Source organism: Nematostella vectensis, chromosome 5, assembly GCF_932526225.1.
Source record: "Nematostella vectensis chromosome 5, jaNemVect1.1, whole genome shotgun sequence".
Classification (NCBI taxonomy): domain Eukaryota; kingdom Metazoa; phylum Cnidaria; class Anthozoa; order Actiniaria; family Edwardsiidae; genus Nematostella; species Nematostella vectensis.
This window is the reverse complement of record NC_064038.1, coordinates 3,870,169-3,896,292: the sequence shown is the minus strand read 5'-3', so window position 1 is coordinate 3,896,292 and position 26,124 is coordinate 3,870,169. Positions and strand designations below refer to the sequence as shown.

Sequence of the window (26,124 nt, the reverse complement as noted above, 5' to 3'; positions counted from 1 at the left end):
AGCCTTACTTGACAAACTTGCAATCGTGAGTCAGAAGCCTTGAGAAACTTGCAGTACTGAGAGACAGTATTTGATGTGTATATAGCATAGGGTAGTGGTGCTATGAACTATGGAACGCTCTATAACACAGTGTCATTTATGATGGTTTCATACTTTAAATAGAAAGTAATTGAAATTAAAGAAAATAGAAAAACGAAGTAGGATATTTTATACTGCGTTTATCTGTTGAAGTGTCTAGATAATTATAGTGTACGTACAAAGTACAAGTAGAAAGTCAGTCCCTATTACCCCGCCCTTATGCTACGGCTCTGGTATGGTTTGGTTTAATTGAAACAGCTCGTTTTACTGCTACATATGACCCTTATCGAATCTATGTTTTTACCCGTTGTTCTACTATGAAATGTTTCAAGCTTCGCTTAAAACGGAGCGAAATTCACGCACTCGGACTGGTGCAGCCTTATGCGGCGGTCTGTGAAAACAGGTGCTTTGAAAAGCCATGTCAATGGTTTATGTAGATTATTAAAATTCATCATACTGTTGGGATGTCTAGATGAAAATATAAGTTCTTTTTGTAGCCTGAACTTGGACTCTATTATATTGCCTGTCTGAGGGAGTTAAAACAATTCGTTTCTAGAAAAAGTTTGCTTTTCTCCGATTCATATAAAAAATAACGCTCTTTCTACTTTCTCCCGTCACTTCCGATTTGTCACGTGTGCTCACCACAGGGCTCCCCGTCTAGATTTTCTATTCGCTTTCGTTCTTGGATTTTCCAATTTTTGCCGCTGAAGTTTAACTGAGACAAACAGGCTATGCCATGCTGACGAGTCCTAATAAGGACGAAACAGCTGCCCATGGTTGCCGAACTGCACAGTTAATAGACTGTGCTAGCGTCCCGTCTTGGCCCGACTGGTGCCAGTGTGTGTATGCTAGTGTGCTTTTAAAGTCCACATTTATGTATACATACTCGCAAGGATAGTTTGGCTATCCGACGGAGTTTTAGACTAGCAAAGGTCGCATGCGTGATCCGCACAAATGGCATCACGCTAGCCCGGTCGCAGCTCTAGATCCCACATGGATCTAAGCTGTGGTTTAAAGCACTTCGTTCGAGTCGAAGTCGCCCTGCAGTTTTTTGCCGATGAAGTTTAACTGAGGCAAACCGGCTATGCCATGCTGACGAGTCCTAATAAGGACGAAACAGCTGTCCATGGTTGCCGAACTGCACGGGTGATAGACTGTGCTGGCGTCCCGTCTCGGCCCGACTGATGCCAATGTGTGTATGCTAGTGTGCTTTTAAAGTCCACATTTATTGGATTTTCCAACACATAGAGATGCCTGCGTAGGAGACTACCTCGCATATAGGGATTCTTGTATTAAACAAACAAACAAATTAACAAACAAACAAAAAGACAAATAAAAATCACGTGAGGTCACATGCTCGTTACAGACCCCACGCTGTCTCACGGTTCATATCCTAGCACAGGAAACCCGGTAAGAACGCCTGGATCTAGGCAAACCAGAACAGAACAGGAAGTTTAGAGATCACAAATATTCGACACCTCTAATCATCCACACTAGAATGCGTTCGAAAAGCTTTCGTCTTCCAATGAAATTTGCTATAATCGTCATTTTAGTATGCATGGTTCCTTTGTCAGGTTCCACGACCGTTATTTGCCGTCCGGAGAGTTGCAATATCGGACAAGTTCTGCAAGGAATCGCTAACAACACACGTGTTATTTTGCAACCTGGAGATTATCTTCTTGATCGCAACCTTGCACTTGCTTACCTCGAAAACGTAACGATCTATGGTTCGTCAGGAGTTAAGACAGACGTCCATATACGATGCAAACCCGATTTTGGCTTTTATTTCTCTCGAAGTCGAGGCATTTCATTTAGTGGATTCACTGTATCGAACTGTGGGGCGAGCCATGTTAGTACGTCACTTTATAACGTAACAGTCAAGGCAGCCTTCCAATTTATCTACTGCCGGGATCTTTCGATCAAGAGCGTAAGCGTGTCTAATAATACCGCGATTGGAGTGAACTTGTACGACGTTGGTGGCGAGGTTCAGTTCATTGATTCTCATTTCTTGCATAATAGAAGCCCTAACAATTCACTTCCCAAGAGGGGAGGACAGAGGAGTGTAGGAGGGGGTGGTGGAGTCTACGTTCAGTTTACCTACTGTGGTGCTTATTATGGTGACTCCTGCAATGATGATGACAATGCAGAGCATGAGAATTACATGCATCACAACAACTATACAATTGAAAATTGTTTATTTAGTGACAATTTTGCACCAGGGCCACCTAAACTCCCAGGACAAAAAAACACAGACTTTTTGCCTCCTCAGGGGAGGGACCATATGTCATTAGGTAGAGGCGGGGGTCTCTCTATATACATAAGGGGTAATGCTAGTTATAACCACTTTCTGATCACTGGTTGTAACTTCACTAATAACTTTGCACAGTGGGGTGGGGGTTTCTTTGCAGAACTTGTCGATTCCTGCAATCATAATATGGTGATGATCAGAGAAGCCATCTTTGATCGAAACAGTGCTAAGTGGGCAGGTGGTGGGTTGCGCTATGGTCTTATTCAAGTCTTTTCTGGGATGCAACCTTATAACAACGGAACTTTTGTGAAATGCAACTTTAATGAGAATTCTGCAATTTGGGGTGGTGCATGTTCTGTGTATTCCACTGAGGAAATGGCAACAAGTGATGGCCGTGCAAGTAGTGAAATTAACTTTGTTGACAGCAAATGGACTAAGAATACAGCTTCAAATGGAGCAGCCATTGGTTTAGCATCATGGAAAATATTAGCTGCTGGTGGAATCGTTATCCCCAAACTGACAAACTCTTACTTCTCGCAAAACAAGATTGTTGACTATCTCCTTGACTCCAATAGGACCTCAGACTTTTCATATTCTGTGGTTGAGGGCCAAGGGGCAGTTTGCACAAATGCTATGCCATTACATTTCCTGGGTCGCAATCAGTTTTTGTCAAATTCTGGCACCGCAGTATTACTGACTGATGCATCCATGAATGTGAATGGTGAAATGGAGTTTATCGGGAATAATGGTCATGATGGCGGTGGGATTTCTATCATGGGACAGTCCTGGATTGTCATCTATCCTGGCACTAACTTCCTATTTTCTAAGGTAAGAGTGGATTATAACACCCTGATTCAGGAAAATGTTTGCCATTTCAAGTATTCTATGCTCTGGAAAGTTTATTTTGAATGCTATTCATGATTTTGGGATCCTCATCTAACCAAGCACATGCAGACTTTTCACGAAGTTGCTTTAAAGCCCATGTAAATGGAGTTTTAGAGCAACACCTTGTAAATGTGTAATTTCCATGAACAAATACATTGATACATTTTTGATCCTTGGGCAGGGTGGTGTTCCATAGTAATCTAATTTTCTATTTTTTTCTTGATTCTTATTCGCTCATGTTGTATTCTTAGATGAGAGGCCCCAGAAAATGGACTGTGGAGATATGGTGATGAATATGGGGGGAGGTGGGAGGGTGGGGTTATGAGCTTAAATTACAATGGCAGGGTATTTTGCATTTTGTCGTTTGGAGAAACGATTTTACCATGATGTATGCACCTATTTCAAATATGGTTGCCCTCAAAACCCATGTGTTGTTACCCACGTTGGCTCACTCAAGAACCCATGTGTTGTTACCCGTGTTGGCTCACTCAAGAACCCATGTGTTGTAACCTTTTTGCCGTTTGGAGAAACGATTTTACGATGATGTATACACCTATTTTAAATAAGGTTGCCCTCAAAACCCATGTGTTGTTACCCGTGTTGGCTCACTCAAGAACCCATGCGTTGTTACCCGTGTTGGCTCACTCAAGAACCCATGTGTTGTTACCCGCGTTGGCTCACTCAAGAACCCATGTGTTGTTACCCGTGTTGGCTCACTCAAGAACCCATGTGTTGTTACCCACGTTGGCTCACTCAAGAACCCATGTGTTGTTACCCGTGTTGGCTCACTCAAGAACCCATGTGTTGTAACCTTTTTGCCGTTTGGAGAAACGATTTTACGATGATGTATACACCTATTTTAAATAAGGTTGCCCTCAAAACCCATGTGTTGTTACCCGTGTTGGCTCACTCAAGAACCCATGTGTTGTTACCCGTGTTGGCTCACTCAAGAACCCATGGTTGTTACCCACGTTGGCTCACTCAAGAACCCATGTGTTGTTACCCGTGTTGGCTCACTCAAGAACTGCCGTTTGGAGAAACGATTTTACGATGATGTATACACCTATTTTAAATAAGGTTGCCCTCAAAACCCATGTGTTGTTACCCGTGTTGGCTCACTCAAGAACCCATGTGTTGTTACCCGTGTTGGCTCACTCAAGAACCCATGTGTTGTTACCCGCGTTGGCTCACTCAAGAACCCATGTGTTGTTACCCGTGTTGGCTCACTCAAGAACCCATGTGTTGTTACCCGTGTTGGCTCACTCAAGAACCCATGTGTTGTTACCCGTGTTGGCTCACTCAAGAACCCATGTGTTGTTACCCGTGTTGGCTCACTCAAGAACCCATGTGTTGTTACCCGCGTTGGCTCACTCAAGAACCCATGTGTTGTTACCCGTGTTGGCTCACTCAAGAACCCATGTGTTGTTACCCGTGTTGGCTCACTCAAGAACCCATGTGTTGTTACCCGTGTTGGCTCACTCAAGAACCCATGTGTTGTTACCCGTGTTGGCTCACTCAAGAACCCATGTGTTGTTAACCGTGTTGGCTCACTCAAGAACCCATGTGTTGTTACCCGTGTTGGCTCACTCAAGAACCCATGTGTTGTTACCCGCGTTGGCTCACTCAAGAACCCATGTGTTGTTACCCGTGTTGGCTCACTCAAGAACCCATGTGTTGTTACCCGTGTTGACTCACTCAAGAACCCATGTGTTGTTACCCGTGTTGGCTCACTCAAGAACCCATGTGTTGTTACCCACGTTGGCTCACTCAAGAACCCATGTGTTGTTACCCGTGTTGGCTCACTCAAGAACCCATGTGTTGTTACCCACGTTGGCTCACTCAAGAACCCATGTGTTGTTACCCGCGTTGGCTCACTCAAGAACCCATGTGTTGTAACCTGCAGTGGTTCATGGGTAGTGCATAAACGGCCGAATCCTTGTATCTGAAAGCTATGTGAGTGTTCATAAGAACAAGAAAAAGAATTCTCCGAGTGCAACCTTATTTGAAATAGGTGTTTATAGTTTTGTCAAGGGTATGAATCATGAGCTTTCTGAGCTTGGGAGACTGGGAACTACTCAGTCGAGATTAAAGAATTATTGCATTGTATTGCTATAGAACCGGGCAATCCGAGGAGCTGCAATCTATGCTGAGTATCCTGGCACACCTAACAGAGTAGCATCCAAGAACTGCTTTATCACATACACTGGAAAGAGCACTGCAGACTCACTCATATCACCTGAGCAATGGAAGACACACTTTAACTTCTCCTACAACAATGCTACAGTTGCAGGTTAGTCAGTGCAGAAATTGAATGCCACCATAAGCACCATAACTGTATATTACTGCATAATTGTTAACTAACAGGGCCGTACAGTAGCAGGTGTTGTTGTTATATGCCAACAAAAAAAAAAACTATTCGGACACAGCCACACCCTTATGGTCATTTCCTTATATATTATTTTTTTTAAATACTGAGGACACAAGCGTCCCCCTCCTCCCTCCAGCCCATCCTTATGGCACACCCATACTACGGCCCTGCCCAATGCGCTATTTAAAAAAAAGTCACACCTATCCCTTGATTTCTCTTTGAGCTTTGCCTTGACAAACTGTTTTCTATGCCACCAATCAAAACGAGTCTACAATTGTCTATGTTTTTTTGTGTTTTTCTGAGAGAAAAAAGCCCCCTCTCCTGCAGGGCTGGGGCAAGCCTAATGGGCAAGGTGATATAGATTAGTATTGATTATTTTATTATAAAAAAATATTGTTTATGATACTGTTTTTCAGGGCACTCTATCTATGCTTCAACACTCAAGTACTGTGAATGGTACATGGAGGTATTTGGCTTCAAAAGCATACAGATCTTCAACTGGACTAACTTTGTCTATGAGAATGTGTCACCTCTGCCAGGGTATGAGATCACTACCGATCCAGTAGATGTTTCCTTTGATAAGAATGACTGGGCCAATGTATCACCTAGCGATGTCTTAAACCCTAGTGTGGAACTGAGAGATGAAAGACAGCAGTTACTACCAGGTGAAGGCTTATTTCTTTTCAAAAATTGTAATAATTCTAAGCTTTCGGGTAACATAATTAGCTTTCAGGTAACATAAGACATGTGCAGGCGTGTCGCTAGGGAGTTGCACCTGGTGTTTGCACCCGGCCCTTGACTGACAAAAGTGGGTTAATTAAGATGACTGCACCCCCAACATTTATTTTTAACTCTTTATTTTTATGTACAACAGAGTTTCCTTGGCTCCTTTTCCGAGAAGTACAATCCCCAAGAAACTCTTGTTGCATATTTATTTGCGTTCAAAGTAAAACCACACAAATCTATAACAAAGAAAAGTGTGCTTTCCAAACTTTATACTGTAGATAACTATTTTTTATGGTATCTCATAGCTTGACTTTCATAATTGTTCTTTAAACTTGTATATCGTTTTTTTTTCGTTTCATAGGAATTGTATTTGTTAGTATAAACAACACCAACGAGTCAAATGCAGCCGTTGACGTGAGCACCGGGCCATACTTCCCTGCAAAGGATAGAATCTACTCCTTCCAGCTGAAGGGCAAGAGTAAAGAACCCTTCTCCCTTATCATGCAGACCGTCACCGGTCGGACCATCAAGGGGGTCATTCGCAATATTTCCCTGCAAGACTGCAGGCCAGGTAAACAGAGTGGTCGTTTTTAAGAAGGGCTGTATCCTTTCCACTTATTTCGGCTGTGTATATCTTATTTATCTCTTTCTCCTGGTCGAATTTCGGGTCTGTTAATTCTATCACAGAGAAATTGATATCCCGAGAGTTTCGATAATATGTAGCGGTTCATGCTAGACTTTAGACTGACATTATCGAGGAGTAAATTCCACCGTATACTTCATGCAGAAAACGAGCACGAGTCGCACGAGTCGCGTAGTGACGAGAGTGCAATATCATTTTTCAAGTGAAATTTAACGTAGAGTTTTATATATAGAATTTATTTTTTCAAATTAGTTTTGTTAAATTTCTATTTACTAATGAGTATATGGCTGTCGCAAGCGATATAAGCGCTACATGCCAAAAACACTTCTACAAATTCGCATTTACGTTCTTCTACCTTTTTCCTTTGGCCTCTAGGATACTACATGAGCTCAGACGACACCTGCCTCTGCATGAAGTCTCCGACATCACCCTACAGCAATTCCTCGTACTCCCGAGGCATCACGCGTTGCCAAGGCGACCGTGATGTCTTCATCCGCAAAGGCCTCTGGGCCGGCATGGTAGGTGGTGACGTGTCCCTATTTGTGACCTACCCTTGCCCGCCCATGTACTGCGACTTCTCCTGCACCTCTAACGGCGCATGCGCACCCCATGAGTACCTCTTCCTCAAGGACCCCGCCCGCCAGTGTGCGGGCCACAGGACGGGTACCCTGTGTGGCGAGTGCCAGAGGGGGTATAGTGTGGTCCTGGGGAGTGACCAGTGTAAGGTGTGTCCGCAAGATAACACGTGGGTAGGATACCTGATCCTCTTCCTGGTTCTTGGGACGTTCGTTGTGGTTGGCGTCCTGATTCTGAATGTGGACATCTCAACGGGTCATTATACTGGTTGCCTGTTCTTCTATCAGGTAAAAAAAAATTCGAGCATACAGTTGTGTTGATATACCCCTCGGTACTTTTCGAGATTGTATGGTGATTTGTAGTATTCGTTAGTTTAGGTACTTCATCGGAAATAAGGCAGCTTTTGGTAGTAGCGCAGTTCAGGAAAATGCGACGCGCGCTATCGTAGCCACCTATACAAAGTTTAATACGTTATTTACCAAATGCAGTTTAAAGTATCTCATAAAAATCATATTTACCAAATGTAGTTTAAAATATCTCATGAAAATGAATACTTTTTCACTTTTGGGACTTTGCTAGAACGAAAAAATGGCGGCTGAGTTGCTATAGTAGCTATGTTTCTGGCATTCACATTCGATTTAAAATTGGTCTACTTCGCAAACCGTCCAGGCTAGCGTGCGTCGCACTGTAGAATGTTGGAAAAATCTAAGCTTATTGTGATTAATGTAAACTAGACAATGCCGAACACGCCTAAATGTGTTTTTTTCTAGCGCTCTCTTGGTTGTTATCCCCAGCATATTTTTCTGGACATGAAGGCGATAAAAACCTCAGTTTAAAATACATAGATATCTGTATCGTCTGATCATCATCATCATGCCACCAGGTTGTGTCGTTGCTTGTCCGTGACGGCTTTGAGGCAGACCCCGTCCTGACTGTCCTGATGGGTCTAGCCAACGCCCAGGTGGGGTTCGGCGCGTGCATGTGGCACGGAATGACAGACATGGAGAAGCTGGCCTTTACCTACGTCCTCCCGACCTACATCCTTTTCCTGTGTGGTGTGGTCATCGTTCTCTCCCGGCGACGCTTCTGTGTATTCTCCAAGCGATCCGCCCTCCGTGCCTTCGCTACGCTTTTCCTCGTCTCCTACACCACGTTTACCTCCGTATCCTTAGAGTTGCTGCACTTTGCTTCATTCCACGGGGAATTAGTCCTCTTCAAGAGCGGAGAAGTGCCGTACTTTCGAGGCCCTCACCTCGTGCTCGGCATTGTCGCCATTCTAGTTGGGGTCGTTATCGTTCTTCCTTTCCCGTTCGTGCTAGTCTTCATGCAACCACTTTCTTACCTTAAGCCGGGCTTCGCCGGGCGATGGAGACTAAAGCCGTTTCTGGATATCTTCCAAGGCGGCTACAAAACCGATTATCAGTGGTTCTCGGGTGTGTACTACCTCGCGCGTATTGCTCTTCTATGCATTTACACTTTCGGGTTTGACGGAGCCATGCGGCATAGTCTGATGGCTGCCATCTGTCTCCTGTTATTGACCCTTCTGGCGAATATCCGGCCTTACGGCACCACGATCCCCCATTCACAGGTGTACCAAAACACCTGGATCAACCTGCTCGACTCACTTATCCTTGCGGATCTCACGTTCATCGCGCTGCTTGGGTCGTTTTCGGCGTCGAGTGACAGTGCGTTTACCTCGCTTGTGTCGCCCGAGTATTCGGCCGCTGATTACGTGTGTATCTTCCTTATGTGGATCCCGATGGTGTACTTCTTTGCGATCCTGGCGATAAACATCAGGCGCGTGTGTATTAAGAGAAGGGCGAGGTTGAGGCGTGAGAACGAGGCTGCGGAGACGTCGCCCGATTACACAACCAAGACACCTTCCTCGTTTGGCTTTGACGATGAATGAGAAAACGATATGTACTTCTATGAGTGGAAAGCTGCTGGCTTTGACGATGAATGAGAAAACGATATGTTTTGATATGAGTGGAAAGCTGCTTGTTCGACGATGAATGAAAAATGTTATGTTCAACAGTTGTTAGAGAGTTCTATAGCTCGTCTAGACTACGATATGAACAACATTTTGAAATAAAAAATAGGGTACCCAGATCGGTTTAGTGCAAAATCTAAAAAAATAGCGCGTTCTTGTACAAAACTGAGTGCAATGCAATTTAGAGGAATGACCTAAAAAAAGTTTTTTGTCTAGGGTTAGTGTTAGAATTAGGTTTAGAAAGGGTTTTTGTGTATAGCTTTGGGTACCTCTCGCTATTATGTTTTTATTTTCATAAAAAATATTATGTATAATGCAATACTATTATAGGGAATTATTTAATGCGGTTATGGCTTGTCGCTTTTCTTTTTATTTAAGAATTGTATTTTTATCCTTGCTTTTAATCTCGCGATATGGCTTTTATAAAAACAAATGTAATAAATAATTAGTATGACTTGATTGGTATGCGATATGTGACGTAAATATGTAGATAATTTTTTAATCGTGATGTATGTGAGTATTATCTGTTCTTCCACGGAAGATTTGCTCCAATATTCTTGCTAATGAACTATAAACTATAACACTATATATTCACGGGTGATTCAGTACTTACCCGCTTATTATAACCTAGAAATACTGGTTAGCCTAAAAATACCAATTTAGACCCCCGGTAAATAAAAATCTATTTCTCCTAAAATTTGAAACTTGTTTTTATTTTTTTTAAATTTACATTTAAGATCTCCCAGCAATGTTTAAAGTTATGATTCTCGAGCAGTAAACTAAAACATGTATTCTATAAAATATATTGACAATATATTGTACGAAGGCCAGACCAGTATTGACATTTCATCAATCTAGATACCGTACCTCTACCAGCCATAAGCATATTATTTTTTCTTTAAAACTAAGAACTTTAAGATCCTAACTAGCCTAAAATTCAAAATAGCACCCTTTAAATAAGAACCGGTGTAGGCTTACCTGGAAAAACCTAGGTTCTTATAAGCTTGTAAGTACTGTAGTACATAACTATCACGCCCTTTTTTAAACAAAATTTGACAACGATGGTAATTACTATAAAAACAACTTTTAACAACAAAAATTATTCGTGCTTTATGGCCAATTGTTTGACTCTGAGTTTTGTAAGAAAGCTTTAGGATTTGCTAGTGTAATTGGTCACTAGATTATTATTATTATTTTTTTTTTTGAAAATGGAAAATAAAGCTGCTGGGCTGGCAGCAGGAGCTTGGATAAGTTTTTGTTAAAAGAAAAGTTGTTGTTAAGCCCTTATAAAGGGTATAGTATAGTATCATTAGTCAAGAAAAATATCGGAGAATGAAGAAAGGATCGATAATTGCATGTTCATACAAATTCTAAAGGAGAAGTAAACCTATTTGCATTGCTAATATACTGTCCTTTGTTCATTTACTTAGGGTAGAATTATGTCCTTTACTCAGTTACTAAAGTATGTAGCTCACATTAACGGTAGACACGACAGTTTGATCCCTAGTTCATTCACAAAGCTGACTCTTGAAAACTGCATTCTACAGTATCTAAGTTACTCTCTTAAGTACAGTACGACAAACAAACCTGCAATTGGCCGAACAGGGTTTTAAAACGTCACTCTAAAGCATCAATTAGGAAGTCAATTCGTGCTTGTTTAGGAAGTTTTAATTTTTGATAAAAAGGTGTTAAAGATGTTTGATCTGTGTGAGCGCTGTGACGAAGACAAGTTCTGATCTAAAAGTAAGTTAAAGGCCTGGAACAGCCTGACACAGAAGAAAAGAGGATTACTTCATTAAGGTACTTCATTAAGTAAGTGAAAGGTTGATTTACTGAATCAAAACCCTATAGTTGTATAGGACCTTTGACTCAGTAATGTCTATGTTGAAGGAAAACTACAATGTGTTTTTCAAGGTCGAAGTTTATGATAACTCTCCATATGTCAGATGTCTTGCAATCGAGACTATAAGCTTAGATGATCGTGGTAGCATAGTCTAAATCAGTGAAGGTTTTCTTTAATACTTTATGAGTAACGCCTTGTGTTGAAAATTTCATTCAGTCTACAGGGGTTGTCAAGAAAGGTTTTTAAGGTCTTTCTATAAGGATGGATAAATTTTATACATTTCCCCAATCACGTGCATCCCCAGCATTCCTTGATTATATTCAAATAAAATAGCAAACCCACTTTCCCTGTTGTTTTTTTTGCTTTTGAGTATTTTTTTATGGAAGGATAAGCACTTTGAGATGTTTTCTTCTGTTGCAGCCTTGAAGAAGATCATAGGAAGTAATGGCACGTCCTGCGCAACGCGGCTATGCAATGCATGCCACAACAGCCGTGTTGTGTTTTAGCTTTCTTGTGTTTACACTCGGCGCTCAACCCAGAAAGGGTAAGATAGCAACTTCTATTATCCCACTTGAGTTGACTTTGTGTGCCAATTATTATTCTTTTCTTATTTTGAGCAAGACTTATTTAAAGGGAAGCAAGTCTTGTTTTTTAAAGTGACTGGAAAGAAGGCTTTGAATCACTGCTAGCTAAACATTTTATAAGTTAAGATCTCACACTTTAAAGGGGAGACTAAACGTTTACTCTCATTATATAACTTTAACGAGTATGACGTTATTCAAACCGAATCGAACTTTCTGGAAAGCTTTTTAAAGCCTTATTTTAGGTGCTAATTCTAGATGCCACTTAGATAATTGGTTTGTCATAAACCAATTAGCTAGGCCTTGATAATTGTGTTCTGGCATTTACACACTTTATTTGAAAATAATTTAGTATACTGTCATATCTTGCGCGAGACTTAATTCATTAGTCACGGAAGACCCCCACAAGTACAAAGGAAGTATTTATGTAAAATTTTGTGAGGCTATAAAATTGATAAGCACAGCACAATTCCAGCGAGGAACATAACTTGCCACGAAAAAAAATATTGAGCAGGAAAAAAATGAGTTGCCTCAGATAATTATCATAACAATAATAAAAGTTTATTCCACTTGTTTCAGACAAGGCTGGATTACAGAGCTTGTGCTCAATGCATATAACAATAAACAATCTAAATACTTGTACGTTACAAAATGTTTAACAGTGTTCACTGGTATTTTCTAGAAACTGCGTGGTCTATGACTATACTCTTTGCTCTTTTCATATACCATGCCTCTGCACAATTGAATAGTCTGTTCCCGATGGAAAAGACTTCCCTCCCATGTGGCAGATCTTTCCTCACTTACTTGTCCCTCTCCTTTAAAAGGTTACTTGAATAGGCCCGAATAGTCTGATAAGGCCTTACATTCTGTTTGTGTTTCAGATTGCACCGTTTCGCGCGTATATGTCAGCTACTCCATCAGATCCAATGGAAACCAAACCACAGACACGATCGCCATCTTGACCAAGGAGCTTCAAGCTATGGAGAACAAAACTGGATTTTGCGGCGCGAATGAGAGCATATTCGAAAGCAAAAACACCATCGAATTGAATACAAGTATCGCCAACTTTGACGAACTTGTAAAGGAACTAGAAAAAGCCCTTAAAGTAGGATTCAACACTAGCGTGGATCTGCTACCACGCCTTTTTATTTTCTCCTCAGAGATAACTTCAAGCAATACATCTGATGATCTGTTGGCATCTGCAAAGCATCTTATAGGGAGTACCCAAGGGGTCGGTGCTGTCACCCTGGAGTCAACTAATAACTCACGAGTGGATTTGGGGATCTGGAGGCAATTCTCGGGAGCGATATTTCCCTCAGTGGCTCTCTCGTTTCTCTCCGAACCGGCTAAGAACGGATCCATCGGAAACATCTCTGTTGAGCCAAGCTCTGTTGCCATGTATATCTACTCGCCTAAGCCGGCAGTTGACGTTTACGATGTTATATTTGACTTTTATGTTTCCAGTTGTTTTAACGTGTCCGATACGTCACTTCCTGAGTACACGTCTGTTATTCGAAACATTGAAGAGTACTTTGGAAACTTAACAGCATCAGTAAATATCCTGGAAGTTGATTTGACTAAGTGTCAAGTGCCACAGAGTGTAGCCTTTACCGTTGAAAACAAGATACAAGTGTCTGTTCGACTAAATATGACATCGCTGTATCAAGACCCTAGCAAACTTACTGCTCTTCTAAGCTGTAACTTCAATGACCTTAAGATTGATAACATGGAAGTGATTCTTCTCACTCCAACATCTATGGCGGCGTCGATGGCTACAAGCTCAAAGAAAGTGTGTCCTTCTTCGGCGCCTACTACTACCACCAATCCCACTCCGTCTGTCACAAACGGAAATAGCCCTATCCCCAGTGGGACGCCGACCCAAGGCGTGGTCCTACCAGTGGGACGAACCCCGAGGATATTTTTGCGGCTACGACTCGCTCTAACGTGGAGCCAGTTCTGTGGTAAACTCGAGGACTCTTTAAAGCACCAGATTGCAAAGAATGTAGCAGATAAGAAGAACAACCCTATTTCCGCCTCCAGGATAGTGTATATCAATACGCAGAGGGACTGCGCGGACTACGCCAAGAGCAACCAGCAGGTGGGCACATTTCTCAGTGGCGGCGGTTGAGGAGAGTGTGGACGGTGTGGTGTCTAAAGAATAATAATATAATGTTTTATATAAAAATTGGAAAAACATGTGCTGAATTTAAACGATTTTGGCGTTTTAAAACAACAAAGAGGTGGGGACATTTGCACTGCTGTAAATGTACAGTGGCGGTGGTGTTGAGTGGAGGGTGGACGGTGGGGTATGCCCACTGGCAAACCAGACGAAATGTTCGTGTATCGAATATTGGTTGCCATGGCATTGCATTCTGTCGAAGATCGGCATTGTATTTTCTATTGTGTCCAGGGCCCGACCGCGCTCTTTGGATCGACCGTTTGTCTTCACCCTGGAAGAACGATAAATTGCGAATTTGCAGTGAAAAATTGCAGGGAAATTCTGGTCTTTTGGATTATTTTCTTTGAAAGATGTGTTTAGAAACTATTCGTCTATGGCATATAGGCCTCGAAGAGTCGAAGTTGTGTTTGCCAGGGCGTGGAGCTTCCTACCCTGTTGTATTTTATTACAAGTGGGGAGGAGATGAACCGAGATGAGTGTGGAAAATCGCCTCAACTGTTATGAATCACGGATAAAACGGAACCAGATCAATCTGTGACAACAACTACAATAAATTGGCTTCATAACAGATATATTCGGTACACAAATAGAAGAAAATATTCGATACACGAACATTTCGTCTGGTTTGCCCGTGGTATGCCCAAAGAATAATAAAATAATATATAAATATTCGAAAAAAGAGTGTGCTGAATTGAAACGATTTTGGCCTGTTAGAGTTTGCAAAGCCTCATTTAAAAATTGACGTTTTAGGGTTTACAAAGCCTCATGTAAAACATTGGCAATTCAGGGTTTACAAAGCCTCATGTAAAACATTGGCGTTTCAGGGTTTACAAAGCGTCATGTTCAATATTGTTCACAGGTCGACTTGTGGTGGTACGTGCGAAACAGAACCCACCCTGCCAGGCCCTCGCGGTGCGTGACACTCAATGCGTATCGTACGCTAAAGACCATCATTGATAACGGTAACACAAGACTCCTGGGCACAGACTTCGAAGGAAAGGTTAGGCTTAATCTATGATTTTGATCTATGATCTATATAGGGTGGTATGTAAAACATTCAGGTCCCAGGCATTTATTCTCAAATTTCTGTCTTAGGCAAGAGAAGGCTTTTGATTGAGTATAACATGAAATTTGATTCTGATAAATTAAGCTGCCCTTTACAACATCTGAAATAAACCTATAATAAAATAACGTTATACTAATACTAAAAGTCCTTGAAATTTGATTCTGATGAATTAAGCTGCCCTTTACAACATCTTAAATCCAAATTGTCACCAGTTAACTTCATTTAGAGCGGATGGCATGTTTAATATCTCGGAATTTAAAAGATTCTTTTGTCTTTTAACGGTCGAGGTTTCCATCGGACCTCCGGAAGTGAACTGGTGACAATGCGGCTTTAAATTAACCTATAATAAAATAACATTATACTAATACTATAAGCTCTTGCCATACGAAATTTATTTTAAAGCCCTTGCCAAAGTCTGCGTCTCCTCCCAACGTCCCCTCCCCTTCAAGATCCGTAAAGAAACACTATTATCTTGAACTCGTTCCCAGGTCATCAAAGTGGAGCTAGCAGGTTGTGATTCCGGTCAGTTCATCACGAAGTCCTCCATGCCTGACTCGACCCTAATTATCATACTGGTGTCGGTGGCTGTCGGCGTCATTCTCCTCGTGTTGGCTTGCTGTTGTGTAAGTTCTCAAAATGGGGGTTAAACCAGGGTTTATCAGGGCCTTAGCGGGGAATGGCACTGGGGCACGCGCCCCCTCCCCTCCCCTTCCCCGAAAAAAGTTTTTAAAAAAAGTATTTTGAGGAAATCACCAGCAAAAGAAACATTTTTGGTTAATGTTTCTGTATTGTGCTACCACTCAAATAATTCAAGACCTGCTTTAATTTTTTTTATACCATAGGCCATCTTGTTTTACAGTTACCACTATCAAAACCTACCAATTCCCGATTGTTTTCCTCTGAACACTGGTGGTTTTGGGGGTAAAAAGAAGATGTGTACTGCCCTCTATGCGTCTCCGTTCCCAATTACTTATTAAGAGAACGTCTGTTAAGGAAAAACGCGTGATTTTTTTGTGGTTTGCATTTTTAATACATTTATTTATTTCATATTTTTCTTATTTTTCTAGCTTTGTTGTGGCGCTAGACGGCGAAGGAGAAGACGGTCTAAGGAGTCAGGAGGCAACTTGGAGCTAGTTTATGTCGATGGTGGAGAAACCGATGCCGGGAAAGGAGCAAAGAAAAACAAAAAGAAAAAGAAAGATCAAAAGAAGAAAGGTGGCGACGGTGGTGATAAGGAAGACAAGAAAAAACGTGGGAAGAGCGGTGAGAAAAAGGATGAAGATCAGAAAGAAGACGCGGATGGTGATGGAAAGAAAGGAAAAGATAATGACGGATACGAAGACATAAACTCTAACCTGGAAAAAGTTAGTCACTCCGTCCCATCTCGCATTTCCCATGTTGATTGAATCCGTCACACAATTATTCCATACTTCATGCCCGAGTGCGTAACGCAATCATTCCATACTTCATGCCCGAGTGCGTCACGCAATCATTCCATACTTCATGCCCGAGTGCGTCACGCAATCATTCCATACTTCATGCCCGAGTGCGTCACGCAATCATGCCATTCCATTTATGGTTCTTGTTACGCAATCATTGCATTCCATACTTCATGCCCAAGTGCGTCACGCAATCATATCCTTCCATATATGGTTCTTGCTCTGCAGTCATGTCATTCCATAAAAGGGTCTCGAATATTTTACGCAGAGATTCCATTCCGTGTATGGTTCTTAAATACGTCACGAAGTCATATAATTCCCGGTATGTTTTTGCAGTATACGGCCCATGAGTACGTTACCCAGGCATGTCATTTCATATATGGTTCTTTAATACGTTAAGCAGAAAGCTATTCCGTTATATGAATTCAAGCCATTTCATTTTTATTGGAGATTAGCACATGGCAAAATAAAATAAAAGAATTCCTGATTTCAGGCCAAAGAAGCCCCACCCACCGAGGAAGTTAAAAGCTACGAAAATGCCGCGTACGGACTGGGGGATAGAAAACCCAGCGCCTCGTATGCCGAGCTGAGCGGAGGGACTGGTAACGAATATGGGCAAATCCACCGTTCAGGGACTGGGTCTAGTGAGAACAATTACGAGCCGATTGGCGCTGGTTTGACTGGGGTCGCAGTGGCTGCTGGTACTGCTGCTGTGAACGCAAAGGTAAATTGCTTTTTAGGATTTTAGCGTGTTTTTAACGTCACGCCCTTGTCTGGGGAAGTCTCCGAGGTCTAATTAATAGCGCAACACTTACCGATAACTTGAACTTGAACCCAGGGTAAGAATCAATATTAGAGAACATTGAAATTCCATTTCTAATATAAAAACCATTTTTCTCTAAGATACCCCCTGAAAAATTTTGAACTCCAGATAAGTGATTTCCCGTGAGTTTACAAGCTCTGTCGCTTTTCTTTTAGAAGCACAGTCCACCTGAAAGCCCTGCACCAGCAATAGTCACCAGTCCCGCGCAGGATACTGCAACCGCGTCTAATACAGGAAGGCTGGGCAGCACTTCCGGCACACCTGACACACGGCGTGGATCTGCTATCTTCGGGGGAGGGGGAGGAGAAGGTGAATTATTTAGAATATAAGTTTAATAATCGGGGTCCTGTGATTTTAAAGCGAGGCTTTGTCGAAGTTTGTTTATTTTCCTTACATAGGCTAATCACTGCATTTTAAGCATGTCTAACGAACTGGTTAGCCCAAAGATTTATTGTAAAATGGGAAAAAAAAAGTAGTAGAAAGACGTTTCCCTATCTACCCATTGTCATTACCCAAGGCACGTCTTGTATGTAACGTTGATCTCCAAAGAAAATAGGTACGGTCTCGATCCCGATTTTGAATGAGAAAGGTCGGGTTCTCATTTGATAATGGAAGACAAATTATGTGAAATATCCCGAAGTAACCACCTAGAAACAAAGTTTTGTATTTTATTTACCAATCGCAATACCTTACCTGAATAAGCCGATGAAAATGGATGCTTTCACATACTTGGAGTTTGTTAGGGCGGCTGACCATTGATACCACCAAAAATGAAAGTATGATCTGAATATGGGCCTTGCGCTGAGAGATCACGTGACCTTTTGGATGGCAAATTCAAACCAAAATAAACACGGAGTTGACTCCGCCCGTCTCGCCAAAGAACGACGAAAAAATGAAATTTTTAAATGAAAATAAATCATTTCTGAAAGAAAAATATTGGGCTTTTTTCGTGAGCGCTGAATAAGTTGCTTTTTGTTGCTGTTATTTTGCCACTAAAAGCCTGAGCGTGCGCTAGTTTGCCACCCAAAAAGTCACGTGATCTCTTAGCGCAAGTCCGCTATTAAGAAGAGTTTGAGAATGGAGAGGTTTAGTCGTAACTCGACCCCTCCTTCCTACGTTTCCAATAGACAAAATCAAGAAAAAAATAGCGCATTTGTTAGAGTAATGACATATTAAGAAATATGATGAAAATTAGAATTACAAATTTTAATTGTCGGGACATATCTTACACGGCCCAAAACATGCATCTCTCTTGAATTTCCGTCATTCGTGCTTTTTACCCTTCTAGGGTCCCCTGGGTCTCGCCGTGGCTCGTCCAATCTAAGAGACATTGATGACGAGCAGTTGAGGGAGAGGCGCCGGTCATCCATCCACTGGCTTGAGGACGAGGCAGAACCACTCAAGCACAAGACCGCGACAGTGGGAATCGTGGGGCTGGCACTCAGGAACAAGAACGAGAAGAAGAAGGAAACGGAATTCAAGGTGAGATACGAGAATTGATGATTTATTGAAACATTAGTTCATAAAAACATACATGCAAACAAAAAAGCAGGCAAACGAACCAACACGCAGCCAATTTATCAAACAAACAAACAAGCGGGCAAACAAACGAACAAGCAGCCAAGTAAAGCAAACAAACGAACACGCAGCCAAATAAAGCAAACAATCAGACAAAAAAAGCAAGCAGGCAAACAAACGAACACGCAGCCAAGTAAAGCAAACAAACAAACAAGCAGGCAAACAAACAGACAAACAATCAAGCAGGCAAACAAACAAGCATAAAACAAACAAAGAAACAGGCAGGCAGGCAAATAAGCAAACAAAGGAACAAGCAAGAAAGCAAGCAAACAAACAAGCATGCAATCAAGCAAACAAGCAAGAAAGCAAACAAACAAAAAAACGAACGAACAAGCAAGCAAACAAACTAACAAACAGACAAAAGCCTTTTTAACGTAAAATAATACCCCCCCCCATTTTTACCATTTATCAACCACAAAAACTACAGACAAGACTAGACTATTTCTCACTTATGTATTTTTCGTGTCATGGTAGCCTACTTGTAGGCTTTGATAGTTTTTCCGGCACGAAAACCCCACGGCCGCCATCTTGGATAACGCGCTTCTCCCCCTCCCCCTGCGGAGGGCGTTATCCAAGATGGCGGCCATGGTATGCTAACTTCGTGTTTTCGGGGTTTTCGTGCCGGAAAAACTACCAAAGCCTACAAGTAGGCTATGTCATGGTCTCTTTAAGTATCGTTTTGTGTTCCGTTAGAATCTGGACAAAGATATGCCAGGACCTGACGCTTTCCCTCCGAACACTGCCAGCAAAAACAGGAACCCAGAGATTCTACCGCGTAAGTAACAATCACTATTGGAGACATTCAGGACTGGGAATAGACTTTTTACGGAAAAAGCGAAATATTTTCTGACAAACAAATATTCTATATGGCAGATCCCCGCACCCGAGTGAAGCTCAACGCAACTCCGGATTACATCAACGCAAACTATCTTTATGTAAGTTAATGATTAAAAGGTAATTAAAGAAGGGAGGTGGGGGTACTGGAGATGTAACTGATTAATTTTAGCGCATTTAAAGCTTCTCGATGCTCTGAGCAAATCATCAGGTCTATTTCAACCCTGAGTTTTGCATCTTTTCGTGTATTTGGAAAGAGCTTAGTTTTACCAGGACACTTTCATATTTACATCTTCGCCAATTTAGATATTTTAGTTGTGTCATAAACTACCGAATCCAAAAGATATTTGCGTCTTCTCTCTTGAATTTAGCTTCTCATTCCAATTTTTTTCACTATATGTGCCTGCAGGACCATAAGGGTCAGCGGCGTTACATTGCTACCCAGCATCCTATGCGAGAGACGATGGCAGATTTTTGGCAGATGGTCTGGGAGACTGGATCTGGTCACATCGTGATGGTCAACGATGATCAAAAGAACAAAGAGGTACTGTGTGGTGGGGTGGGGGGTAGCCTTAATATCATCATTTGCTCGTCTCGTTAAGGGCGACAGAATTCCATGAATAGTTTGGCGGTGAGTTTGTGTATCATCATCCAGGTCGGTACCCACTAACCCCCCCCCCCCCTACACCGACGGAAAGTCTTTTTTCGGTTCCCAATAGACGTGCAATTGGTAGACAAATCTATAAAGCTTAAGCGATTAAGATGAAATAAAAAAGTAATTCTAGATCACTCTTATGTGTCATAAATCTTAAAATCGACCTTTTTTTTAAGCCAAATCCGATAATAAACGTCCCGTGGAAATACTTCAATGGCATCCTTTTTGTTCTTTTGGGGGTTGTCATTTATCAGAAAACTCCCTCCCCCCACCCCCCCCCCGGAAAATTTAAGACCACTTTTCAGATTTCGCACTCCCCCCCCCCCAAGAAAAATCCTGCGTACGGGCCTGTCATCTTCTTATTAATTACGCGGTTAGTTGTCAGGGGAAGTGACCGGATTATTACTAATGCCTCCCCCCCCCGGTTAGTTGTCAGGGGAAGTGACCGGATTATTACTAATGCCTCCCCCCCCCCGGTTAGTTGTCAGGGAAAGTGACCGGATTATTACTAATGCCTCCCCCCCCCCGGTTAGTTGTCAAGGGAAGTGACCGGATTGTTACATATGCCCCCCCCCCCTCTAACGTACCCAGGGAAGGGCCCAGGGAATGAAAGTAGGTATAGGTTGCATAAAATTTTTTTATTATTTAGTTTCTTAGCTTATTATTCAAGATCAAAATAAAACGTCCGTTGGAGGAGTATAGAAAAGAGACGGAGTAAATACTATTGTTCTTTCTTCTTCTGTTGTTATCGTTTTGTTTTTCGCATATGCGCTCTTCATATGATTTTCTCGAAATCTTACTTTCTGCTATATGTTCTGGCCCTAAATATTCTTATTAATGTTCTTTTCTTAATGTTTCTGTGTTCTGTTCTACAAATATTTCTAGGCCTACTATGGCAATGTCACACAAAAAGGTTTTACATTGTTCTTACATTGAATATTTGTTGATTTAGATACTTTTTAAACAATTCTTCAGGCTGATTATCCATTTTACTGGCCGACCACGGAGAGTGGAACGGGAAAATATGGATCAATGAGCGTTACAACCAAGACGATCACAACTAAACCCGACTATACCATCACCGCCTTGATTCTCACCAATAATACGGTATGTACAGTGGGGATGGTTGCCAAACCCAGACCTGAAAACCAAGTAATCACAAGAGAAAACAATTAGACGCTCTTAAAGAAAGGGAATAGAGGCGGATCTAACGCTAGCTAGAGTCGAGCACTGTAAGATCACTTGCTGTATCTTGCGCTTCATCTTGTGTGTAAATCCCTGATTAGAAAAGTTTGCGTCATAGTGAGAATTAGCTTAATAATGAATTATTTGTTTGACTTTATACTGTGTTTACATGACGCGTCACCAGTTCGCTTTTCTATACCGTGGTCACGTGTATCACTCACAAATTTCTAGACAGCACCGCCGTCCACACGAGAGATATCGCATTACCAGTTCACGTCGTGGAAGGAGAAGACCACGCCAAACGTGGCGCTCTTCGTGGGCTTTGTGGTGGCCTCGCGTGAGGTCAGCAAGAAGTACGAGCAGGAAAAAGACGCGCCGGTCATCGTGCACTGCAGGTGAGAGAGATCACCATTATAATCACCATTATAACCATCATCATTATAAGCAGGAAAGAGAGTCCGTCAGCTAAGAAAGTACTATGAATACTAAGACTATGGCGAACAATTTGCAAGTTACCAATATTATGACAGCTACACAAATAAGAACAATAATAAAGACTATGGCGAACAATTTGCGCGATTTTCAAGTTACCAAAATTTCCCCGGGAAAGCATGCCCCAAGCAGCTTCCTTCGTCACGCTAGAAAATGAGTTCATTGAGCCCCACCCCCCCTGGGGGGGCCACATAAAACCTACTTCTTTCAAGAAGCCGGGTCACCATCACTTCCATTTCAATATTTTGCGAGCTTTTATTAACCTTTTCCGACTGTTAAACTGTTGGCTTCTGTCATTCAAAATAGCGGAGAGGTGACGTGATTTGAATCCATTTCAATGCTGCCCACTCAAAGTTAGTAGTTAGTGATCTACTTCAAGGATTTTTGAATGACGTAACTCAAGGCGATTCATCAGCTGTTGGAAATCGTCGGTGAGAGCTTGCAGAATATTGCAAACAGCTGGTTTCTCATTAACTTCTTAAAGTGTGCTTTTAGTATCAACCCTTACCCTGTTACTCATGATTCCCAGTTCTACCCATGATTCCCTGTTCTACCCATGATTCCCTGTCCTACCCATGATTCCCTGTTTCGTGATTTTAGCGATGGTCAGGGCTTCACGGGCGTCTTCGTGGCTTTGGACATCGGTGTTCGAAGCCACGAGGAAAGCAAGACCTCAGTCGTGGATCTCTTCGAGGTCGCCAAGCGCCTACGTCAAGCTCGATGCGGGATCATCAGCTCACTACCGCACTACAACTTTATCTACCAGGTACACGCTAGGGCCGATCCAGGACTTTCAGAGAGGGGTTTGTGGTATGGAGTCGGCTCTCCCTTATATAGCATTTTCTTTTCTTTCATGTGGGGTGTTGCAACCCCTACAACCTCTAACTTAGGGCGGACGGACCATTAGAACAGTGAAGTGAAGGGGGTGGGGGGGGGGGGGGGGTGGTGAAGTTTCAGTCTTGCATGTTTTTTTTCTTTTATTTTTTTTCCATGCTTTTCATCGTGTATGAATTTTATTTGTCCTTTACCTCCACCCCCCTCACTTTGCTAATGGTCCCTTAGATCGGCCACACAGTATAAGCGAATTGGTTATTTTAGACAAGATCCATACCTGCCCTTCAGGGGGTCTTTCAGCTTTTTATACAATCAAGGTATTACGGCCTTCTCAAGGTTGGAGGATTTCTGGGGTTGGAGTCGTCATGAAATCCCCCCTCCCTCCCCCTCTATGTGTGCGTGTGGAATTATTCTTTTTTGTATTAATATATACAATTAATTCTAGTCCTTTATTCGCGGTCATATCTATGCCTGTGTCAACAGAAATTAGGCCAAAGAAGGTCGGAATATGTCTATCTTTATATGTTTATTTGACATTGTTTAAACACACATCAAAGAAGGTCGGAATATGTCTATCTTTATATGTTTATTTGACATTGTTTAAACACACATTTGACATACGTGCAATACGATACCTTAAACTAAAGCTGACTATTCTGTACTGTCGAGTAGCTATAATGCCGATATTGACGGGCGCACAAAGCCCAGTTACCGGCAATTTTAGATGTTTTTGTCCTCGTTTATCCTCGATTGACTAAGTGTAATATGCAACTGGACGAATCAATGCAAACGATGCGAGTTCAAGACCAAAATTGCTGTATGCATGAGAAACAGACCCAGACCTGAAGAAGCCTTCAAATTCAGCAGGTCTGAATAATATTAACATTTTGTTTTCTTATATTGTAGTGCTTGTACGAATACACAGTTAACTATGACGAAGAAGCCGAGGTAATGTTGCTGATGATAATGATCATAATATTGATTACGTGGTGCCTTTGATCATGTTCATGATGGTCTTAATTTTGGTGGTCGTAGTGATGATGATTCACTAGCTCATCATTTGACGTGGGAGAGTCTGAGAATTGTACCATTCTCCATTTCCCCGGATCAACCACGAGCTATAAAGCACGCATCCCTAATAAACTGGCTGTATTTGCTACTCGACCCCCAGCGGAGAGAAAACACGCGCCACTGGGGGTCATGTTACTCATTTCCCAGGGGTGGGTTACATCGTTTGAAAGGTCGTTATTGCACGTAAAAACAGAGCTCGCTGGAGGAGCGAAACCAAGGCAAATACATCCAGTTGACGTAGAAATAAGTAGTCAGTTCTGCACTCAAAGCATTAGACATTATTTTGGACTAAAGTTGTTCTATAGCCCGTGCACTAACGCGCACTAGACATCCGTTTGGACTAAAGTTGTCCTATAGCTCGTGCTTCAACGATTTGACGAGGAAGAGTCTAAGATTACTACAATTCTCCATTTCCTAATTATCACTCCTGGTTTAACATTTGACGTAGAGATTCTAAGAATGGTACCGTGTTCTATTTCTCTTTATCATCCCTGATTCAACATTTGACGTGGGGAGTATGAAAAGCGTTCCGTTTTCTATTTCCCTCTTATCATCGCTAGTTTGTCATTCGACATCAACACTCACCCCTAGTAATGGGTCATGTTTTTTTTTCCATAGAAGAAATAATCTGTGCGGATCCATCAGCAAAGAGCAGCAAATCTGTCATCACGGCCGATAGGCAATGTATCAACATATTTTTCTTCTATGAGGGAGAACTCTGTAAAGTCTTCTTTTTATGTAGTGTGGTAGGAAGTATAGTTGGGGAAGCTAAACTATCTTATTAACTAAATATTGGCTATTCTTATGAGGAAAGTTTTATTGTATTTTGCATTTTACACCAAACTAGCTTCTTTTCTTTTCTTTTTTTTTTTTTGGGGGGGGGGGGGGAGAGGGGGGTTATGTTCCTACTCCCCCTTCCCCTGTCAGTACAAACATATAGGGGAACCCCCTGTCAAGTATTCATTTTAGAAGATCACGTATACAAGGTCCCTTGATTGATGTTTTTATTTTATTTTGTAGCTTATGTGTTATGTTAAAGATCTTTCGAAACTTTGGAGCCTATAGGAGAAGGGGTATGAAGGGGGGAAGGGGGCTGGGCTGGCGGGGTTTGGTGGCCTGTCAGGGGGGTAACGCAACTATTTGATATCTGACGGTTAAAGCAGGTTTTAATCATTTGTTTTCTATACTATTAGCGTCCAGATGGGATGTTACATTTTTCTTTGGAATTTCGCTGTGCCCTCAAAGCAAGTTGTGCTGTTTCTTTTCATTTTCTCAGGGGGAGGGGGTGGGTTGAATTTCGTTACCGCGCTGTCAGATATATAAAGGGTATTGAAGAGAAGTGTAGAAGTCCGCTTGTAATGCATAACAAGATTGGCTAGATTACCTCATTGTTCTGTTGTATCCCCGTTCTTCGTCTGCACCAATCTATTGTGGTGAAATCTTCTGATAGTTTCTGCATAACCCGTATTGAATGTCTGTCCCTTCCCCCCCCCCCCCCCCCCTACCCACAAGAGCATTTGCCATTTCCTAATTGTATTAACCTTTCCAACTTTATTTAGAACAGTATCACGATATTTTGCGTTTTCAATTCCATAATGTTTTTGTAGCAATAAGTAATCATTTTAATAAAAGTTTGACATTCTTACAGTGGAATTTATTTAGACCTTTCCCTTTTATCGTGAGGTTCATAATTGAGTGTTTCTCCAAGGCCGATATGATAATTTATTGGTGGTTATGTACGGTTTGCTGGTAGGTCGGCTTTGCCTTTCCAGCTTACACTGACGTCTGAGGCCATACCTTGCTTTATATAACCCACGAAGTGATCCTTCCAAGGTTCGCGTCTGCTTTACTATTTGTTTATACAACCTTTAAACGTTTAAACCTTTACTTTTGGCCCTTGAAAGAATAGAGGCAAAAAGCGGCGGTAATCTATTTGGCCTAGGGCGGGTAAGGGTTTATCCTAAACACTGCATATGCCGCCATACACTACAACTAATCGCTCGGACATGACGGAGAAACCTTTGCGCATG

The 26,124-nt window shown here is 41.9% G+C and overlaps 2 protein-coding genes across 4 annotated transcripts; both read left to right on the top strand.

The window, feature by feature from the left end:
- The first annotated feature begins 1,482 nt into the window (after window positions 1–1,482).
- LOC116601446 lies at window positions 1,483–10,917 on the top strand. Its single transcript, XM_048728267.1, has 6 exons — window positions 1,483–3,154; window positions 5,327–5,501; window positions 5,996–6,244; window positions 6,667–6,876; window positions 7,324–7,811; window positions 8,408–10,917. The coding sequence occupies exons 1-6, from the start codon at window positions 1,637–1,639 to the stop codon at window positions 9,431–9,433; spliced, it is 3,666 nt and encodes a 1,221-aa protein (XP_048584224.1). The 5' UTR covers window positions 1,483–1,636; the 3' UTR covers window positions 9,434–10,917.
- Window positions 10,918–10,986: 69 nt separating this feature from the next.
- On the top strand, window positions 10,987–25,739 carry LOC5517762. 3 transcript variants are annotated; one of them, XM_032362229.2, is made up of 17 exons: window positions 10,987–11,257; window positions 11,778–11,901; window positions 12,820–14,036; window positions 14,977–15,117; window positions 15,672–15,806; window positions 16,251–16,547; window positions 17,116–17,346; window positions 17,601–17,754; window positions 18,734–18,927; window positions 19,717–19,798; window positions 19,897–19,958; window positions 20,267–20,401; window positions 21,488–21,619; window positions 21,929–22,092; window positions 22,790–22,955; window positions 23,930–23,971; window positions 24,713–25,739. In XM_032362229.2, exons 2-17 carry the CDS (start codon window positions 11,802–11,804, stop codon window positions 24,719–24,721), a joined length of 3,261 nt encoding a protein of 1,086 aa, XP_032218120.2. In that variant the 5' UTR covers window positions 10,987–11,257; window positions 11,778–11,801; the 3' UTR covers window positions 24,722–25,739. The 3 variants fall into 3 exon arrangements, with proteins under 3 accessions (XP_032218120.2, XP_048584222.1, XP_001637814.3); XM_048728265.1 differs by having other exon boundaries at window positions 10,987–11,314; XM_001637764.3 differs by having other exon boundaries at window positions 10,987–11,326.
- The last annotated feature ends 385 nt before the right edge of the window (window positions 25,740–26,124 follow it).